At 46.8% G+C, this 14,584-nt stretch overlaps 1 protein-coding gene across 2 annotated transcripts in view; it reads left to right on the plus strand.

Annotated features, from left to right (window-relative positions):
* LOC138526861 (acetyl-coenzyme A synthetase 2-like, mitochondrial) overlaps positions 1 to 14,584 on the plus strand; it is a 300,268-nt gene that overhangs the window by 11,473 nt on the left and 274,211 nt on the right. For both annotated transcript variants that reach the window (XM_069637614.1, XM_069637615.1), the window contains exons 3-5: positions 2,241 to 2,440; positions 4,293 to 4,468; positions 6,241 to 6,393. In XM_069637614.1, the coding sequence (XP_069493715.1) occupies positions 2,241 to 2,440; positions 4,293 to 4,468; positions 6,241 to 6,393 (529 nt within the window). The remainder of the gene's footprint in view (positions 1 to 2,240; positions 2,441 to 4,292; positions 4,469 to 6,240; positions 6,394 to 14,584) is intronic.

Raw genomic sequence — 14,584 nt, forward strand, 5'->3', positions numbered from 1 at the left:
TCATTTCACATTGCTCTAGTTAGGTACGTATTGCCATGCCTTTTTCTACATTGTCACCTTTAAATAGTCACGTCTTTCACCAAGTGCTAGGAACGTTTCTAATTTCCCTACAAAAATTGTCACTAGCCAGATACACCCTCACTATCAGATGCCATGTAGTGCCATCAAATGCCCAGCGTCCACTGTGCCAGTCAAGAGCATATTGTCCTACTAGATTCCAGTATGTCTCCTAAATTTGTGAACCTGGCAAGGACATTCTTATCTAAATAGTTTTCATGGCACTAGCTGAATTTCAAATCCAAGTGTATATTGTCCAAGTTAAGTACATATTGGCCCTCATTACAAGTGTGCTGGTCCGGGAAAAATGCTGGTAAAACGGCTGGTAATACCAGATCCGGCATTTTCCCCAAACTGCACACTCCAAGTTTGCCGGTAGGGGCAGTGAACTACTGGCCGGCCAGGCCTGCTGGGAGTTTAGACCCCCTACCGGCAAAGAAATGCCCCTGTGACCGTTACTACCCGTGCTGGTGATAGGGGCACGCCCATTCCATGGAGAACTTACCACCATTGCCGGCACCCGTAATCAACCGGAAACACTGGGACATCGGGCACCGGTAATGGATAGGTGAGTTTGCTGGCTCCCGGCAACCTCGTAATGAGGGCCACTGTCTTGTCAGTTTCACGTTGCTTCCAGAACATTGTCATATGCACAGGTACCCATCACCTCGATATGCCATATGGTGCCGTCATATGCCCAGCTTAACCCTGCACCATAACTACCATCTAAGTAGTGTAATTCTAGGCCAGGTAGTACCCTTGCAGCTGCCAGGTAGTGCCACGTGTGTACCCTGCCTAGCCCCCACATACACACATCACACGATAGCCAGTGCCACCAAATGCCCAATGTATGTGGCTCTGCTCGGAATGTTGTGGGGCTGGGACCTGGATGGGTGCCTCCCAGTGCACTAGTGCCACACACACCTCCATTTTCCCCCCTTGATTCATTGGGGGTAGGGGGGGGCGGGAACTTGTGGGGGACCTACTCGCAGCTCCATCGTCTTTGCAGCAGGAGCACAAGCACGAGTCAGGACGCACATGCCACCTGTGCGTGCTCATGGGCCACCTACACTGACCGCGCAGCATCTACTTCTAGACACTGTGCTGGACGCTTGCCATGCATGCCAATATGTAGCCCGGACGGAATCGAGCACCACGCATGCCCACGTGTAGCTAGGAGTGAGGTGTGCCGCGCAGAGTCCTATGTCCACTACGTCTCCCAAGAGCAGGTGTAGGGTGAGTGCTGCTGCTCTGTGGCGGAATCTGCTGTGGGATATGGCCACTCAATGATGGAATTCTGGGAAGCCATCCATTGGTGCCAATATGTTTTCTGTCACTGTGGCAGTGAGTGTGCATCTGTGTCAGCGAGTGCACGCATGCTGAGATGTGTGTCATGTGTTTGATCCAATGGCACACCTAAAGCCCTATAGCCTGAGTGAGGGGTCATTATCGCAGAATAATGACCCGTCCCCATGTTAGCCTCAGGCCAGAAGTTGGGAAATGGTCATTATCCCAAGCGATAATGGCCCCTCCAGAGGTTTATGAAGCTATTAGCGCATAGTTATGACTTCTCTGTATGTAATGGTGGCCAATAGTTATACTGCGCCCTTCAACCCCATAGTGGTTTTACGGCACCTTGGCAGAGGTTTGGTGTCAAGACCGTAGTCAGGTGATAGGGAGAAGGTTTGGTAGCGGCTGAGGGAGAAGAAAGGGCTATATGCAGGCAGACAAACCACTGCATTATGTAGGGTGAGGGGGGAGGTGATATCGATGTGGTAGTATGAACGCATGTCTTTAGAGCATGCATCCATGTTTAGGCTTTCACTTTGGTGTGTTAAATTGGATCGTCTTGTTAAAGCACCTTTCTGGGGAACTGCATTGCTGTGTCTTGAATTAAGCAACAGTCCACATTAGTAGTTATTGACTACAGCCTGAAGATTTTGATTTGCTGAGAGGAGGTCACTAATATCCTCCATGTGCTAATGATATTTATGTTTGCACTTCACGGCAGCTCTTCCATAGCCCACCTTCGGTCCCTACTCCCTTCCCACTTTAAATGGGGGACAGGCCTCTGAAGGCTGAACTCCTGCCTGCCAGCAAGTAGATAACGTGTGTGTGTGTGTGTGTGTGTGTGTCAGTAATACATGTCTTCACCCTACAATAGAAACACTGTGTCTTGACAGGAAGTTGCTGGAGATGACGTGCAGACTTGCAAATACACTGAAGCGGCATGGGATTCGGAAGGGAGACCGAGTCACCATCTACATGCCTTCGTGCCCGCTAGCGGTGGCTGCGATGCTAGCATGTGCCCGAATCGGTGCCATCCACAACGTGGTGTTTGCCGGATTCAGCGCCGAGGCCCTGGCAGACAGAATCCGTGACGGTAAGTGGTCTTCCCAGTGCTGCCCTGCAGCCTGGGTGTGGGCAGTGCCCCCTGCGGAGTCTCTGGGTGCCACACCTCTCACCCATTAGGTCCCAGGAGTGAAGGTGATCTGGTCTGATCTGTGGGGTGCACTTTCCTGGGTCAAAAGCATTCTGCCAGTTTCAGCCTCTTTTTGCTCACAACCCAGAGTGTGACTCTTTTCACAGAGTTCTTCAGGTCCCATGATTGAAGGGGCACGTATGACACCCTTATGCCAGTGCTTTGCTGTGAATCCGGGGTGTTTTCTTCATTTCTGCTTCGTTCTCACCATTCCAGCTGATTTAGTTCATCAAGGAAGGTATCTCCTTTTCTGGCTCATGTTCCTTTGAACAGAATGAAGATGCATATTAGCCAAGGAGACTGATCCGCCACGACACTACAGAGAGCCGGATCGACCTCTTGAGAGTGCCATGCAGCGAGAACCAGACACAGGGGAAGGAGTCGTGGAGTGAGTCCTCAAGGCAGGGGTAGACTGGCCTACAGGGAACTCTGGAGATTTCCTGCTGGGCCTCTTTTGTGTGCTTAGCTATTTTATTTCCAAATGTTCCTCTGGAAAAAGGGTTGGGTTCACTCGCACTGTGTAATGTGGGGCCACTTTGAACATTATTTCCAGGGCCTCTTTTGGTTCCTAGTCCACCCCCTGCCTCAAGGCCATGCTGTTCCTCCATCCCCCATTCCAGCTCACACGTAGTCTTCGCAAATGCAACAACGTACCCACAGAAATAATAAGACTCGTAGATCAATTATTACTACCTTTAGAGGGTCAAATTAGTAGGGCTGAAAGTCTCCCTTAGAAAAGCAGAACTGATTTCCACCGCCAATAAGATGATTCTTATTTAAAGGGACTCCAAGTGGAGTTTCAACATTTGTGGGGCAAGTCCTACATTCCTGCATGTGTCCATCTTCCTCCCCCTGGACTTAACTGTTCCGTTTGCTGCACGGGCCCAACCATGGAAGTCACGCGACGGGAGCTTACAACCTCCCTCAGTTCTGTTTCTCTAGTGGTGAAATAAGGGTTTACTGACCCCGGCTAATATTGTTACTGGACCTCGAGCTTGTGGCAGCTCAACTGGTAGGTGGCCAAATAAGGGTCTACTGACTCTAGAGACATTGACATCACCCGGGGCCTCAACTGGCACAGCCACAGCCAGAAAGTCAATATAACCCTGGCTGAACCGGAAGAACATACGTGTTAGACAAGGAGAAAGTTGGATCACAGGAAGACAAGCGGGTGGGAGAGACGGATCAAGAGTGCCATCCTTAGGGCATGGAAGACTAGGAAGAATACAACTCTGGAGGATTGCTTGGTGGAATTACAGATCCTATCTAAATATGAAAAAATGTAATTTAAAGATAAGGAGGAAGATTATCTAAGGAGGAAGATTATCTTTCATTGTGGAGATCGTTTAATGCCTCATATGAGTGATGGATTAAAGTGGTAGAGGGAAGGAGGGAGTAGTGGAGAGTGAGAGGACACACACACTTTTTTTCCCTTTCTTCTCCCTCCCCCTTATCCGTTGTGTGATGTGGTATGTGTTTGGGTGTGGGATATTGTAATTGCTTTCTTCTATTATTCACATAGGGTGATAGTGTCTTGGTATTTTTTAAGTGAAAATGTAATAAGATTTAAGATTTAGATTAATAGTATTATTGTTATGATATAATTGTTGTGCTAGTTCTTGATAGTGTAATTCATTTGAAACTATGTGATGGAGTTGAATTTTGATGAAAATCTAATTAAAAGATCTTGCAAACAAAAGTGCCATATATAGAGAGAACCTGCTGGAAACCTGCATCTTTTGTCTCCCGCCAGCTGAGTCGCAGCTTGTGATCACTGTTAACCAGGGCCTTCGAGGGGGGAAGATCACGGAGCTCAAGAAGACGGTGGACGATGCGGTGAAGCTCTGCCCATCGGTGAAGCGAGTGCTGGTGGCCATGAGGACGGACCTGAAGGTGCCCATGTCGGAGTTGGATGTGCCGCTGGAAGAGGTAGGTCTGGCGGGGCAACTTATGCTCTTAGCTTGTAGTGGGGGAGAGTGGGGTCTGGGCCTCCCGAGCACGACACTATGGAAGCGAATAATACGCCGTGTAGCACAGGTCAGGAAGTGTTCTGCTTTCACAGTCCACAGGCTGGGGAGTGTACTGCCTTCACACTCCACAGATTGGGGATTGTGCTGCCTTCACACTCCACAGGCTGGGTAGGGATTGAGTTGCTTTCACGTTCCGCAGTATGAGGGCCGAACTACCCTAATACTCTACAGGCTGGGGATTGTGCTGCCCTCACACTCTGCAGCCCGGAGATTGTACTGCCCCTCCTTGCTCTCTACCAGCTGGAGGCTGTAATGCCCATTGACTCCACAGCCTGGGGATTGTGCTGCCCTCGCACTCCACCGGCTTTGCAGTGTACTGCACTTTTACCCACAGGCTGTGGATGATGTTGCCCTCAGACACTGCAGTGAGTTATTCGTACTGCCCCGAATCCCGCAGGCTTGGATCCTACTCTCCCCAAATCCGCCTGTAGGGGACAGGACTGCCCTCAAATCCCTGCAGGCAGATGGTGATACCCGTCTTACCCACGGGTAGGCTGTGGACGGTCCATCCCCCATGCTTCCAAAGACTGGGCGGGGCACTACCCTCCTGTCACGTGCTAGGTATAGTACTGCTCTCCTTGTTTGTCTGTGTTTAAACAGGCAGTGTTTGCTTGGGGAGTCCATGCATAGTATGTGTGTGGGGTGCTTGTGCTAGGGTTTTTAGCCTAAACTAGGGGTGTCCAGGGCTCATTATGTTTCTCGGGGTCACATAGTTGCTCATATTGTCCTCTCTCACACATCACTCTGATCAATACACCTTGGGATTTTATGTGTTTCAGTTCAATATTTGATCTAGTGTTATTCTGAGCGTTTGTCTACCAAATGTGAACATTCTGCGGGTGACAGACGCCGTCACCGCTCATATTTGGCAGACATCTCTCTAGTGGAATGCCCCATTAATTCTCCACAGGAGAAATTTCTTTGGGGGAACACCCCATTTATTCTCCACATCTGACATCTCTCTGGAAGAATGCCCCCCTTAATGCTCTTCATCAGATATCTCTTTGGCATAATCCCGTATTGATTCTCTTCCTCAGACGTCTGCCTGAAGGGAAGGCCTCCTTAACCCTCCTCATAAGCCACCTCTCTGGAGGGCACCATTAACTCTCCTCATAAGCCACCTCTCTGGAGGGCACCATTAACCCTCCTCATAAGCCACCTCTCTGGAGGGCACCATTAACTCTCCTCATAAGCCACCTCTCTGGAGGGCACCATTAACCCTCCTCATAAGCCACCTCTCTGGAGGGCACCATTAACCCTCCTCATAAGACCTCTCTCTCGAGGGCACCATTAATCCTCCTCATAAGAGCTCTCGATGGAGGGCACAATTCACCCTCCTCATAAGCCACCTCTCTGGAGGGCACCATTAACCCTCCTCATAATACCTCTCTCTGGAGGGCACCATTAGCCCTCCTCATAAGGCCTCTCTCTGGAGGGCACCATTAGCCCTCCTCCTAAGACATCTCCCTGGAGGGCACCGCTCATTAATTCTCCAAATCAGACCTCTCCCATGCAAGTCTCCTTGGCTGCAGTTGGAGTGAGTCTGGGGTTTCCAAGTTATTTGGGGGTATGCTAATAAGGTGTTGGGGGCTCTAAGAAGATGCTCTTTGATTTTTAATGCTTGATGCTGTGTGTGACATGTTCTCCCCGCCATTTTGATTCATGTGACAGGAAATGATGAAGGAGGACACAACATGCGCTCCAGTCGCCATGGGGAGCGAGGACGTGCTGTTCCTGCTCTACACATCGGGGAGCACTGGGAAACCCAAGGGACTGGTGCACACCCATGCCGGGTACCTGCTGCACACTGCGCTCACCCACAAGGTAAGAGCAGCAGATGGGACACCACCGACTGTACCCCTCCCACCAGATGCAACCATCAGACCACAAAGACACACACAGGCAAGCCTGCCCAACCACACAAGTAACGGCCATATTTACATACACGTTTACCGAACCCTAGGCCACCACACAGGGCGCCCCCATATCTCCTGGTAATACGGGACAGTTCTAGCCACAAGTGCACCCACATGTGCAGTCTATACATTGGCCGGGACTGTAGAGCTTGCGCTGTCAGGTCAGGAGCAAGCCGCTTCGGCACTCTTTGCTGCAAGGTGGAGGGATATGCTGGGGGGAGGTGTAGGTAACTGGCCAAGCTGCAGCGCTTTGTGTGCAGCATACTCTCTCAAGATGGCAGTTGTGCCACTGGAAGAGGAACAGTGATCAACCCATTAGTGTGTAGTTAGTCAGTTTCGACATACTAATGAGACTGTTGCTACTTAAGTAACTTGGCCCAGTACTACTCCTAATTTCGCCCTTGACTTGTTTCTTTTCTAACTGTATTTAAGACAGAATGGGCCTCATTCCGAGTACGGCGATAACCAATGGCGCTATTAACGCCTTGGTTGATGCCGTACCCGGACCGGCAGCGACTTGGTGGATGGCGGAATCACCGCCCCATTCCAAGGTTGGCGGGGCGGTGATTCCCCATTCACCAAGGCTCTTCCCCATTCCCAAATGAGCCCCCATAGGGCTCAATGGGAATGGGGAAGATGCAAATAACGGTGACCGTTCATTACGGTCACCGTTATTGGCTTGCAGGCCCCTTTGCGCCCTCGACTTTAACACCTGCTCAAAGCAGGCGTTAAGGGCGAGGGCGCAGAGGGAACTCGGAGTATGGCGGTAAGGGACTACCACCACCGGTCTCGTTACCGGTGGCCGCTATCCCTTACCGCCATACTCGGAATGAGGCCCAATGTGTATCTGTCACTTAGCAACGGTCCTGGTTCCTAGACTGCATATAATGCTAACAAACCTTACCACTACTCTGATATGTATGCTCGTGGGAGCAGCATACTATAAAACTTCACAACTTGAATAAAAATTAAAAAGAAATATAACATTTTGGAAATCATACAGGGTTCCTGTTTTAGTTTTGGCCTCTACTGGGTAGTGATGTTGGCTTCTTTTGATGGCAAGCTAGTACAATGTTATTAGGAGTAGCCAGAATCCCTTACCCTGCTTCTAACGTGACACAGTTCTGTTCCTATTAATTGTGGTTTATTTATTTCATGTAAAAAGGGAAACTGCCCTTTAATAGCTAAAAGATCCTTGTTGGTGTAGAGCTAGACCTGGCCCTGACATTAGAGGAGGAAACCGCTAGAATAGTGCAATGGTGTAGCGACTCCCTTAAAGACCATCATATATACTGGCATTTAACCCAGTCCTAAGTGCTCCAAATGTTGGCAGAAAACGGACCTTAATTGCAGGAGGGCAAAGTGATTTGCCCAGAAGTGTACGCAAGCTGGTGAAGACTGAGACAACAGCTGCCAACTTTGTCACTAGACTAGACCTCCTCAGAGGCGTAGCCAGGACTGTCTAACAGGTGAGGCATGAAGCTAAGGTAATTTGTTTGAGAAGTTTTTTTTTGGGGGGTGTCAACTTCTTCGGCCTCGTGACCTGTTTAACATTCAGTATGCGAGTGTCGCGTGTGTGTGAAAAGATTCGGAGGAACCACCGTGGTTAAGCATAGATTTGTTTGCTCCACAAGTATTTGGTTTTATGATTCAAAAAGTTATATCCAATCTCCCAAAGGAGAGCCTTTTTTAGATGACACGTGTTTCGGCTTCTCATGAGCCTTTTTCAGATCAGGGCATATATCACGTTGACATGTGTCCAATTAGTATTCATTCGTTGTTCGGTAAAGTCTGGATTTCTTGTAAGTCCCGGGTTAGAATCGTACCTCAAAAGTCCTAGCTTCAATCTCTGCGTGTTGGCTTCAGTGCTCTGAAGCTAAGGTAGTTGGGCCCTCCGCAGTGACATTAACATCTGTAAAGGCCCACACAGAGCTGATGAGTGGGCATTTACAGGTTTTTTTGGGGGGTTTTGCCCGCTAAGGCCCTACCCTGTCTATGCCTCTGGACCTCTGCCCAAGAAGTAGAGGCTTCCTGACATTCAGGGATTTCCGTGCATTTCCCAACAGGCTGTGATTCCCAATAGGCTGACGGGCTGGGGCTGGATCAGTAGCATCTGCTTCATTGCAGTGGTGGCTGGTACATAACGGGCATTCAGGCACCGCTCCTTCAGTTATGCAGTGATGGTTACTCATTCAGCAATGCAGGGCGCTCCATTTCACCAGCACTGTGATGGATGACAGAATGAGTGCCTACCGTCTGCAAGGACAGGTGGCCTACAAGCATTCTTTTTTAAAATGTATTTATTTATAAGATTTACACAAAGAAAAACAAGCAAATCAATTAATATAATTAAAACAAAGCAATTAAGTACACACAGAATATAATATACAAATAACCATGAAAGAACTAATACAAACTTATAAAATCATCCCAGATCTTTTCATGTAATCTCAACCTCCCTTGTCGCTTATAAATCACCCTCTCCACGGTTGCAAGCCCAGACATTCCCTCAATCCAGTCTTCCACAATGGGTGCAATCCGTGTTTTCCAGCCCCTCAGAACTAGTTTCTTGCCCAAACTAGCACCACGGAGCACAAACTTTTTCCGTGAAACAGAGAGATCTTCTAGCAACTCACCTCCCCCAAAATCATCGTCATGAAATCCAACTCAACATCCAAATTCAAAACACGCAAACAAATACAACAAACATCATGCCAAAATCCCTGCACACGCACACACTCCCAAAGCAGATGTTCCAAACTTCCCAATCCATTTCCACAACACCCGCAATCATCCGAATCAATCATCCCTCTCTTGAACATTCATTCTGGTGACCAAAACACTCTATTGAGTATCTTTACTTGTCTCGACCGTTCCCCCAAATTAATAGCACAAAGCCTAACGTTCGCACACATTTCAGACCACATCTCAGGCGAAATCTCACATTCCATTCTCCTCCCCCACTCATCCCTCAATCCAGAGTTCTCCTCATAAGAAGACACAATATTATTGTAAATCCTGCTAGCAATTGAACAACCACCTGGCTCCCTCTCCTTAAGAAAGAGATTCACCATTGCACCTCCTTGCTCTACCACATCACCTATACATCGCTTCAATTTTCTGAAATCCGTAGTTCGAAAATTGTCAATGTTAAATCTCGTCTGTAATTCTCTTTCACCTATCCACTCCCCGTCCACAAAGACATCGTCAATCCAGTAAATCCCACTCAAAAACCAATCCGGCCAGAATAAAGACCTACCTCCAACAGAAATCAACGGATTCAACCACATGGATGCATGAGTGGTCTTCATAGCAACCGATCCAAGCAATTCATGTATATGTCTCCATGTTTCTCTCAGAAAAACTGTCAAAGGCGATTTCTTACACAATGTGTTCGTAGCCGTGAGAATTGCCCTAGGAGGAAGCGGGCCCAGCAAACTCGCCTCAGCAATTGCCCATTTATCAGGTGCGTCAACCAAAAAGGGTACAATGAAGTGACTGGAAAACGCTAAGTGATATGCCTTAAAGTTCGGAACTCCCAGTCCCCCTTTTTCCACAGGTAATTGAAGTTTCCACAACTTGAGCCGTGGCGGCTTGTTATCCCACAAAAAGGACTGCAACAAACCATCAATTTTCCTCCAATAGTGTTGACCAATTTTCACCGGGAGCATACCCAGAATGTAATTAATTTTCGGAGCCGCATTCATCTTAAGAGCGTTCACCTTGCCCCAAAGAGACAAACGAAGTAACGACCATCGCAAAGGCTCGTTTTCAAGTCGCTACACACCTCACTCATGTTCACCACAACCATCTCATCTACCAGCGGTGTCAGCCATATACCCAGATATTTTAGTTTCCTTTCACACCACTGAAACCCAAGTCCAGTAATCAAATTCTTATCACAGTATCCCGAAATCGGCAACACCTCGGATTTAGACCAATTGACCTTAAATCCTGCCACCGCATAAAATCTATCCAGAACACCTAATAATGCCGGAAGGGACACTGTCAAATTCCGCAATAATAATAGCAGATCATCTGCATAAAACCACAATTTCTGATCGGCACCATGAAAGTTCAATCCCTGTATTTGCACATCGCACCTCAAGGTTATCGCCAATGGTTCCATTGCCAAAACAAAGATCAGAGGGGACAAAGGGCATCCCTGTCTCGTACCCCTCTGTAGCACAAAAGAATCTGATGATTGTCCATTAGTCCTGACAATGGCCGTTGGACAAGCATAAAGCAGGGCAACCCATGAAATAAATTCTTCCCCCCAGGTTCATAGCACGCAATACCGAAAAAAGATACTTCCAATCCACACGATCAAACGCCTTCTCCGCATCTAAAGAAAAAATGGCCACATCATCATCCAAATCCTGTGCATGCGTCATCAGCAGTAACAAGTTTCTAATATTACTAGATGTCCTTCGACCAAGAACGAAACCTGATTGGTCAGTGTGCACCAGTTTCACAAGCAAAGTCTGCAAGCGCACAGCCAACAACTTCGCCAATATCTTGTTATCCGTATTAATCAAACTGATTGGACGATAATTTGAAGGCAAACTGCCATCTTTATCCTTCTTAAGAAAAACCGAAATGGTGGCGTGGTTGGTAGAAGCGGGAAGCAGACCCCCCACCCTAGACTCCACATACATATCCCGTAAAAGTTCCACCGCTGAATCTGGCAAGATTTTATAAAACTCAGCAGGCAGACCGTCGGGACCAGGAGACTTGCTTGAGTTCAGTTTTCCGATAGCCAACCTCATCTCATCCACAGTCACACTCTCACCCAACATGCCCTTCTCCAAATCATTCACTCTAGGTATATCCAAACCATCCAAAAAGGACTCATCCACACCACTGACACCCAATTCATTCTGATACAATTTCTCATAATAATCCTTAAACGTCTCATTAATCTGTTTTGGATCAGAAGTCACCATACCACCCGCCGTTACAATGGAACTGATTGCACCTTTCCGACTGCCGTTGCCTTAATCTGTACGCAAGCCAGCAGTCACATTTCTCACCATATTCATAATAGGAACATTTCAACCTGAACAGATCTTTCTCAGATCGTACTCTCAAAATCTCATTCAACTCTCTCGGCATATTCCTTAGTGACCTCTTATTTTCCAGATTTGCAGGATCATTCATCAAAGCATTTCAGAATTGTTTAATACGTTGTTCCAAATCTAAACTTTTCTTCTCCAAATGTTTTCTCCTGCTACTGGACAAACCCAGGATCAGACCCCGCATTGTACATTTAAAAGCCTCCCAGATTGTCCCAACACTAAGCCCCTCTGTTCTGCTTTCAGCCACAAAATGTTCAGCCTTGGATCTGATTTTTTCCACAATCTCCTCGTCCTGAAGAATAGAGGTGTTCATTCTCCAACAAAATGACTTGGATGTATCAAACTTCAGACCCACATTCAGAAACACCGGTGCATGATCAGTAACAGCAATACAACCAATCTCGCAACCTGCCAAATTCGAGGTTGCAGAGCCAGCCGTGAGAAACATGTCAATACGAGAGTGTGAACCATGTGAGCCAGAATAATAGGTATATTCCCTCAAATCAGAGTTATGCAATCTCCAACAATCCTCCAAGGCAAATTCAGACACAAGAGAGCGGAAAGAAGAATACGTCGGATCCCTCCTCCGATTAGCACAGGGACCACTACGATCTTTGGCATCATCCATCACCAAATTAAAATCCCCCCCAGGATCAAATTCCGTGAACCAAAATCCTGCAGCATCTGAGCAACTGTTCCAAAAAAGGAGCCGTCATCCACTGAGGGAGCATAAACATTACAAAGAACAGTTTGGACCCCCTGACCTCCACCAAAAGTGCAATGACCCTGCCCTCATCATCTGAGTGTGAACGTAAGACTTTAATCGGGGCATTTTTCCTTATCAAAACAGCCACCCCTCTACTCCTAGAAGAAAAACACGAGACAAAAAACTCCCCAATCCACCGTTTGCGGAACAAATTAACTTCATCTAACAATACATGTGTCTCCTGAAGGAAATAAACATCACAGCGCATATCATTCAAACAGTTAAAAATCGTTTGCCGTTTGGTTGGATTGTTGAGACCATTCACATTCCAAGAGGAGATGGACAAAAGATCCCCCCTCCCTGATGGCATTGCAAAAACAGTAAAATGACAAAAAACAGCAAGCACAAAAATTCTGCCCCCAAAATAGCCAATAACCCACCCCCACCCCTACAACAGAAGTATGAATCCAACGTCAACAAGAACTAACAAACCCCAGACCAACACCCGGTACCCCTCCCAATCACATATTAGAATTTAAACAAGTCAACCCCACCAGAAACACCCCAATTGTGTAGGGCGTATATATGACCATGAACCAAGCAAGTACTTGGTAACCAAAAACTTCCCCCAACTTCTTTCAAGAAGTCAAGCAACTGCTCTAAATAAATATAGCAAACATTAGTCATAATCAAAATGGCATCAAGGATGCACAGAAAACCACCCCTCCACCATAAAGGAAGGTGGAAGATCAAAAGAACCCCCTCTACATGTGTCATCAGCAGGTAGTACACTGAGCAAGGTAACGGGATCCACCAGAAGCCATACAAGCTCCTATGTGAACGCTTTGCTCGCGCCTTTCTATGAGCCAAGGTATAGGTGGGACCCAGGGAGGGAAGTGTCGATCAACTTCCATGGCTGCTTCCTGAGGCTTCACAGACTCTGCGGAGATAAGCACATCTGAGGGACTTGAGGTGTTGGGCCATTCGTCAAAAGAAGGTATGTTTTAAAATAAAACATGCATATTGCAGTGTTTTGTGACCGTGTGACTGTGTGTGTGTCTGTGTGTGTTTGTGTGTGTGTGTGTGAATCTGTTTATGCCTGTTTTTTCATGGAGTATTTGAAGGGGGGACTAGGTGGGAGATGTCTTGTACCACAATGGAGGTGTCTGTGCATGGGGCGGGATCGAATGGCCATTCATTAGGTCATTCTTGGCATGTTTCTGCTCTTACAGTGACAATAATAGCATAATTGGGTGAATCCCAATACAAGGACGTCTTTTCAGTGACAACACTCAAATTTGTGAGAAAAGCCAAAATAAATGTGTTCTTACAGTGGCAGCATTGGAATTATTGGGCAAAGCCATCATGAGTGTGATCTTACAATTGCAGAGGCAAATCCAACATGAGTGTGTCGTTTCAGTGGTAGTACTGATATTATTGTGCAAAGCCAACACAAGTGTGTTCTTACAGAGACAGTGCTGGTATCTTTGGGCAAAAACATTGTGAGTGTGCTCTTACAGTTGCAGTACTGGCATTTTTGGGTCAAAGCAATGGAAATGTGTTCTTACAGTGGAGGACTCAGATTATCGGACAAAGCCATCAAGAGCGTGTTTGCAGTGCTGGTATTATATGCAAAGCGAACACAAGAGTGTTCTTAAAATGACAAATGTTATGCCTTTTAGGGATTTAAAGTCTGTGAAAGTGAGGGTACTTCAACATATCCTGGAAAAAGGGGAGTTATCTGAGATCATGAGGCCCACCAATAGGAAGCACATGATTATGGCGAGCCCATGTCTCCAAAGGTATTTATGGTGGTCCCCAGAATCCTTTGCAGTGTATTATTACCAGTGCATGGTTTAATTGTATACATTTGAGAGCTGTGGTGGCGACCTGGTCAAATGGGATTGAGAAATAATCCTGTATCTTTTGTGATGCGTCCAGAGAAGACGTGGTACTTTATTTATTTATTTTTTTGTTTTGTTTTGTCCTGCTTTTTGACCCATTAGAGAGCGCACGCTGAAACCCGTTTTGCAGGGACAGGGATTTTGCTGTTACTAACCTGCTCTGTGTTACCTATTATGGGCAAATTCAATTTGTGTGGCCTGGACCCTATTGTCATTCTTAAAGAATGCCTTATCTGTGTGGAAATTTTTTATTGAAATCTGCTTTAAAAGTTTTCCTAATTTATGTCTTAATACGGTTTGAATTTTATTTTTTGATTTGTAATTATGCTGTTTATGCTGTTGTTTTTTATGAGTATATTTTTTTTATTCCCGAAATAAAGTTGTAGTACAAAATGACAGTACTGTCATTAT

Source organism: Ambystoma mexicanum, chromosome 14 (genome assembly GCF_040938575.1).
Source record: "Ambystoma mexicanum isolate Mex_15411 chromosome 14, UKY_AmexF1_1, whole genome shotgun sequence".
Lineage (NCBI taxonomy): Eukaryota > Metazoa > Chordata > Amphibia > Caudata > Ambystomatidae > Ambystoma > Ambystoma mexicanum.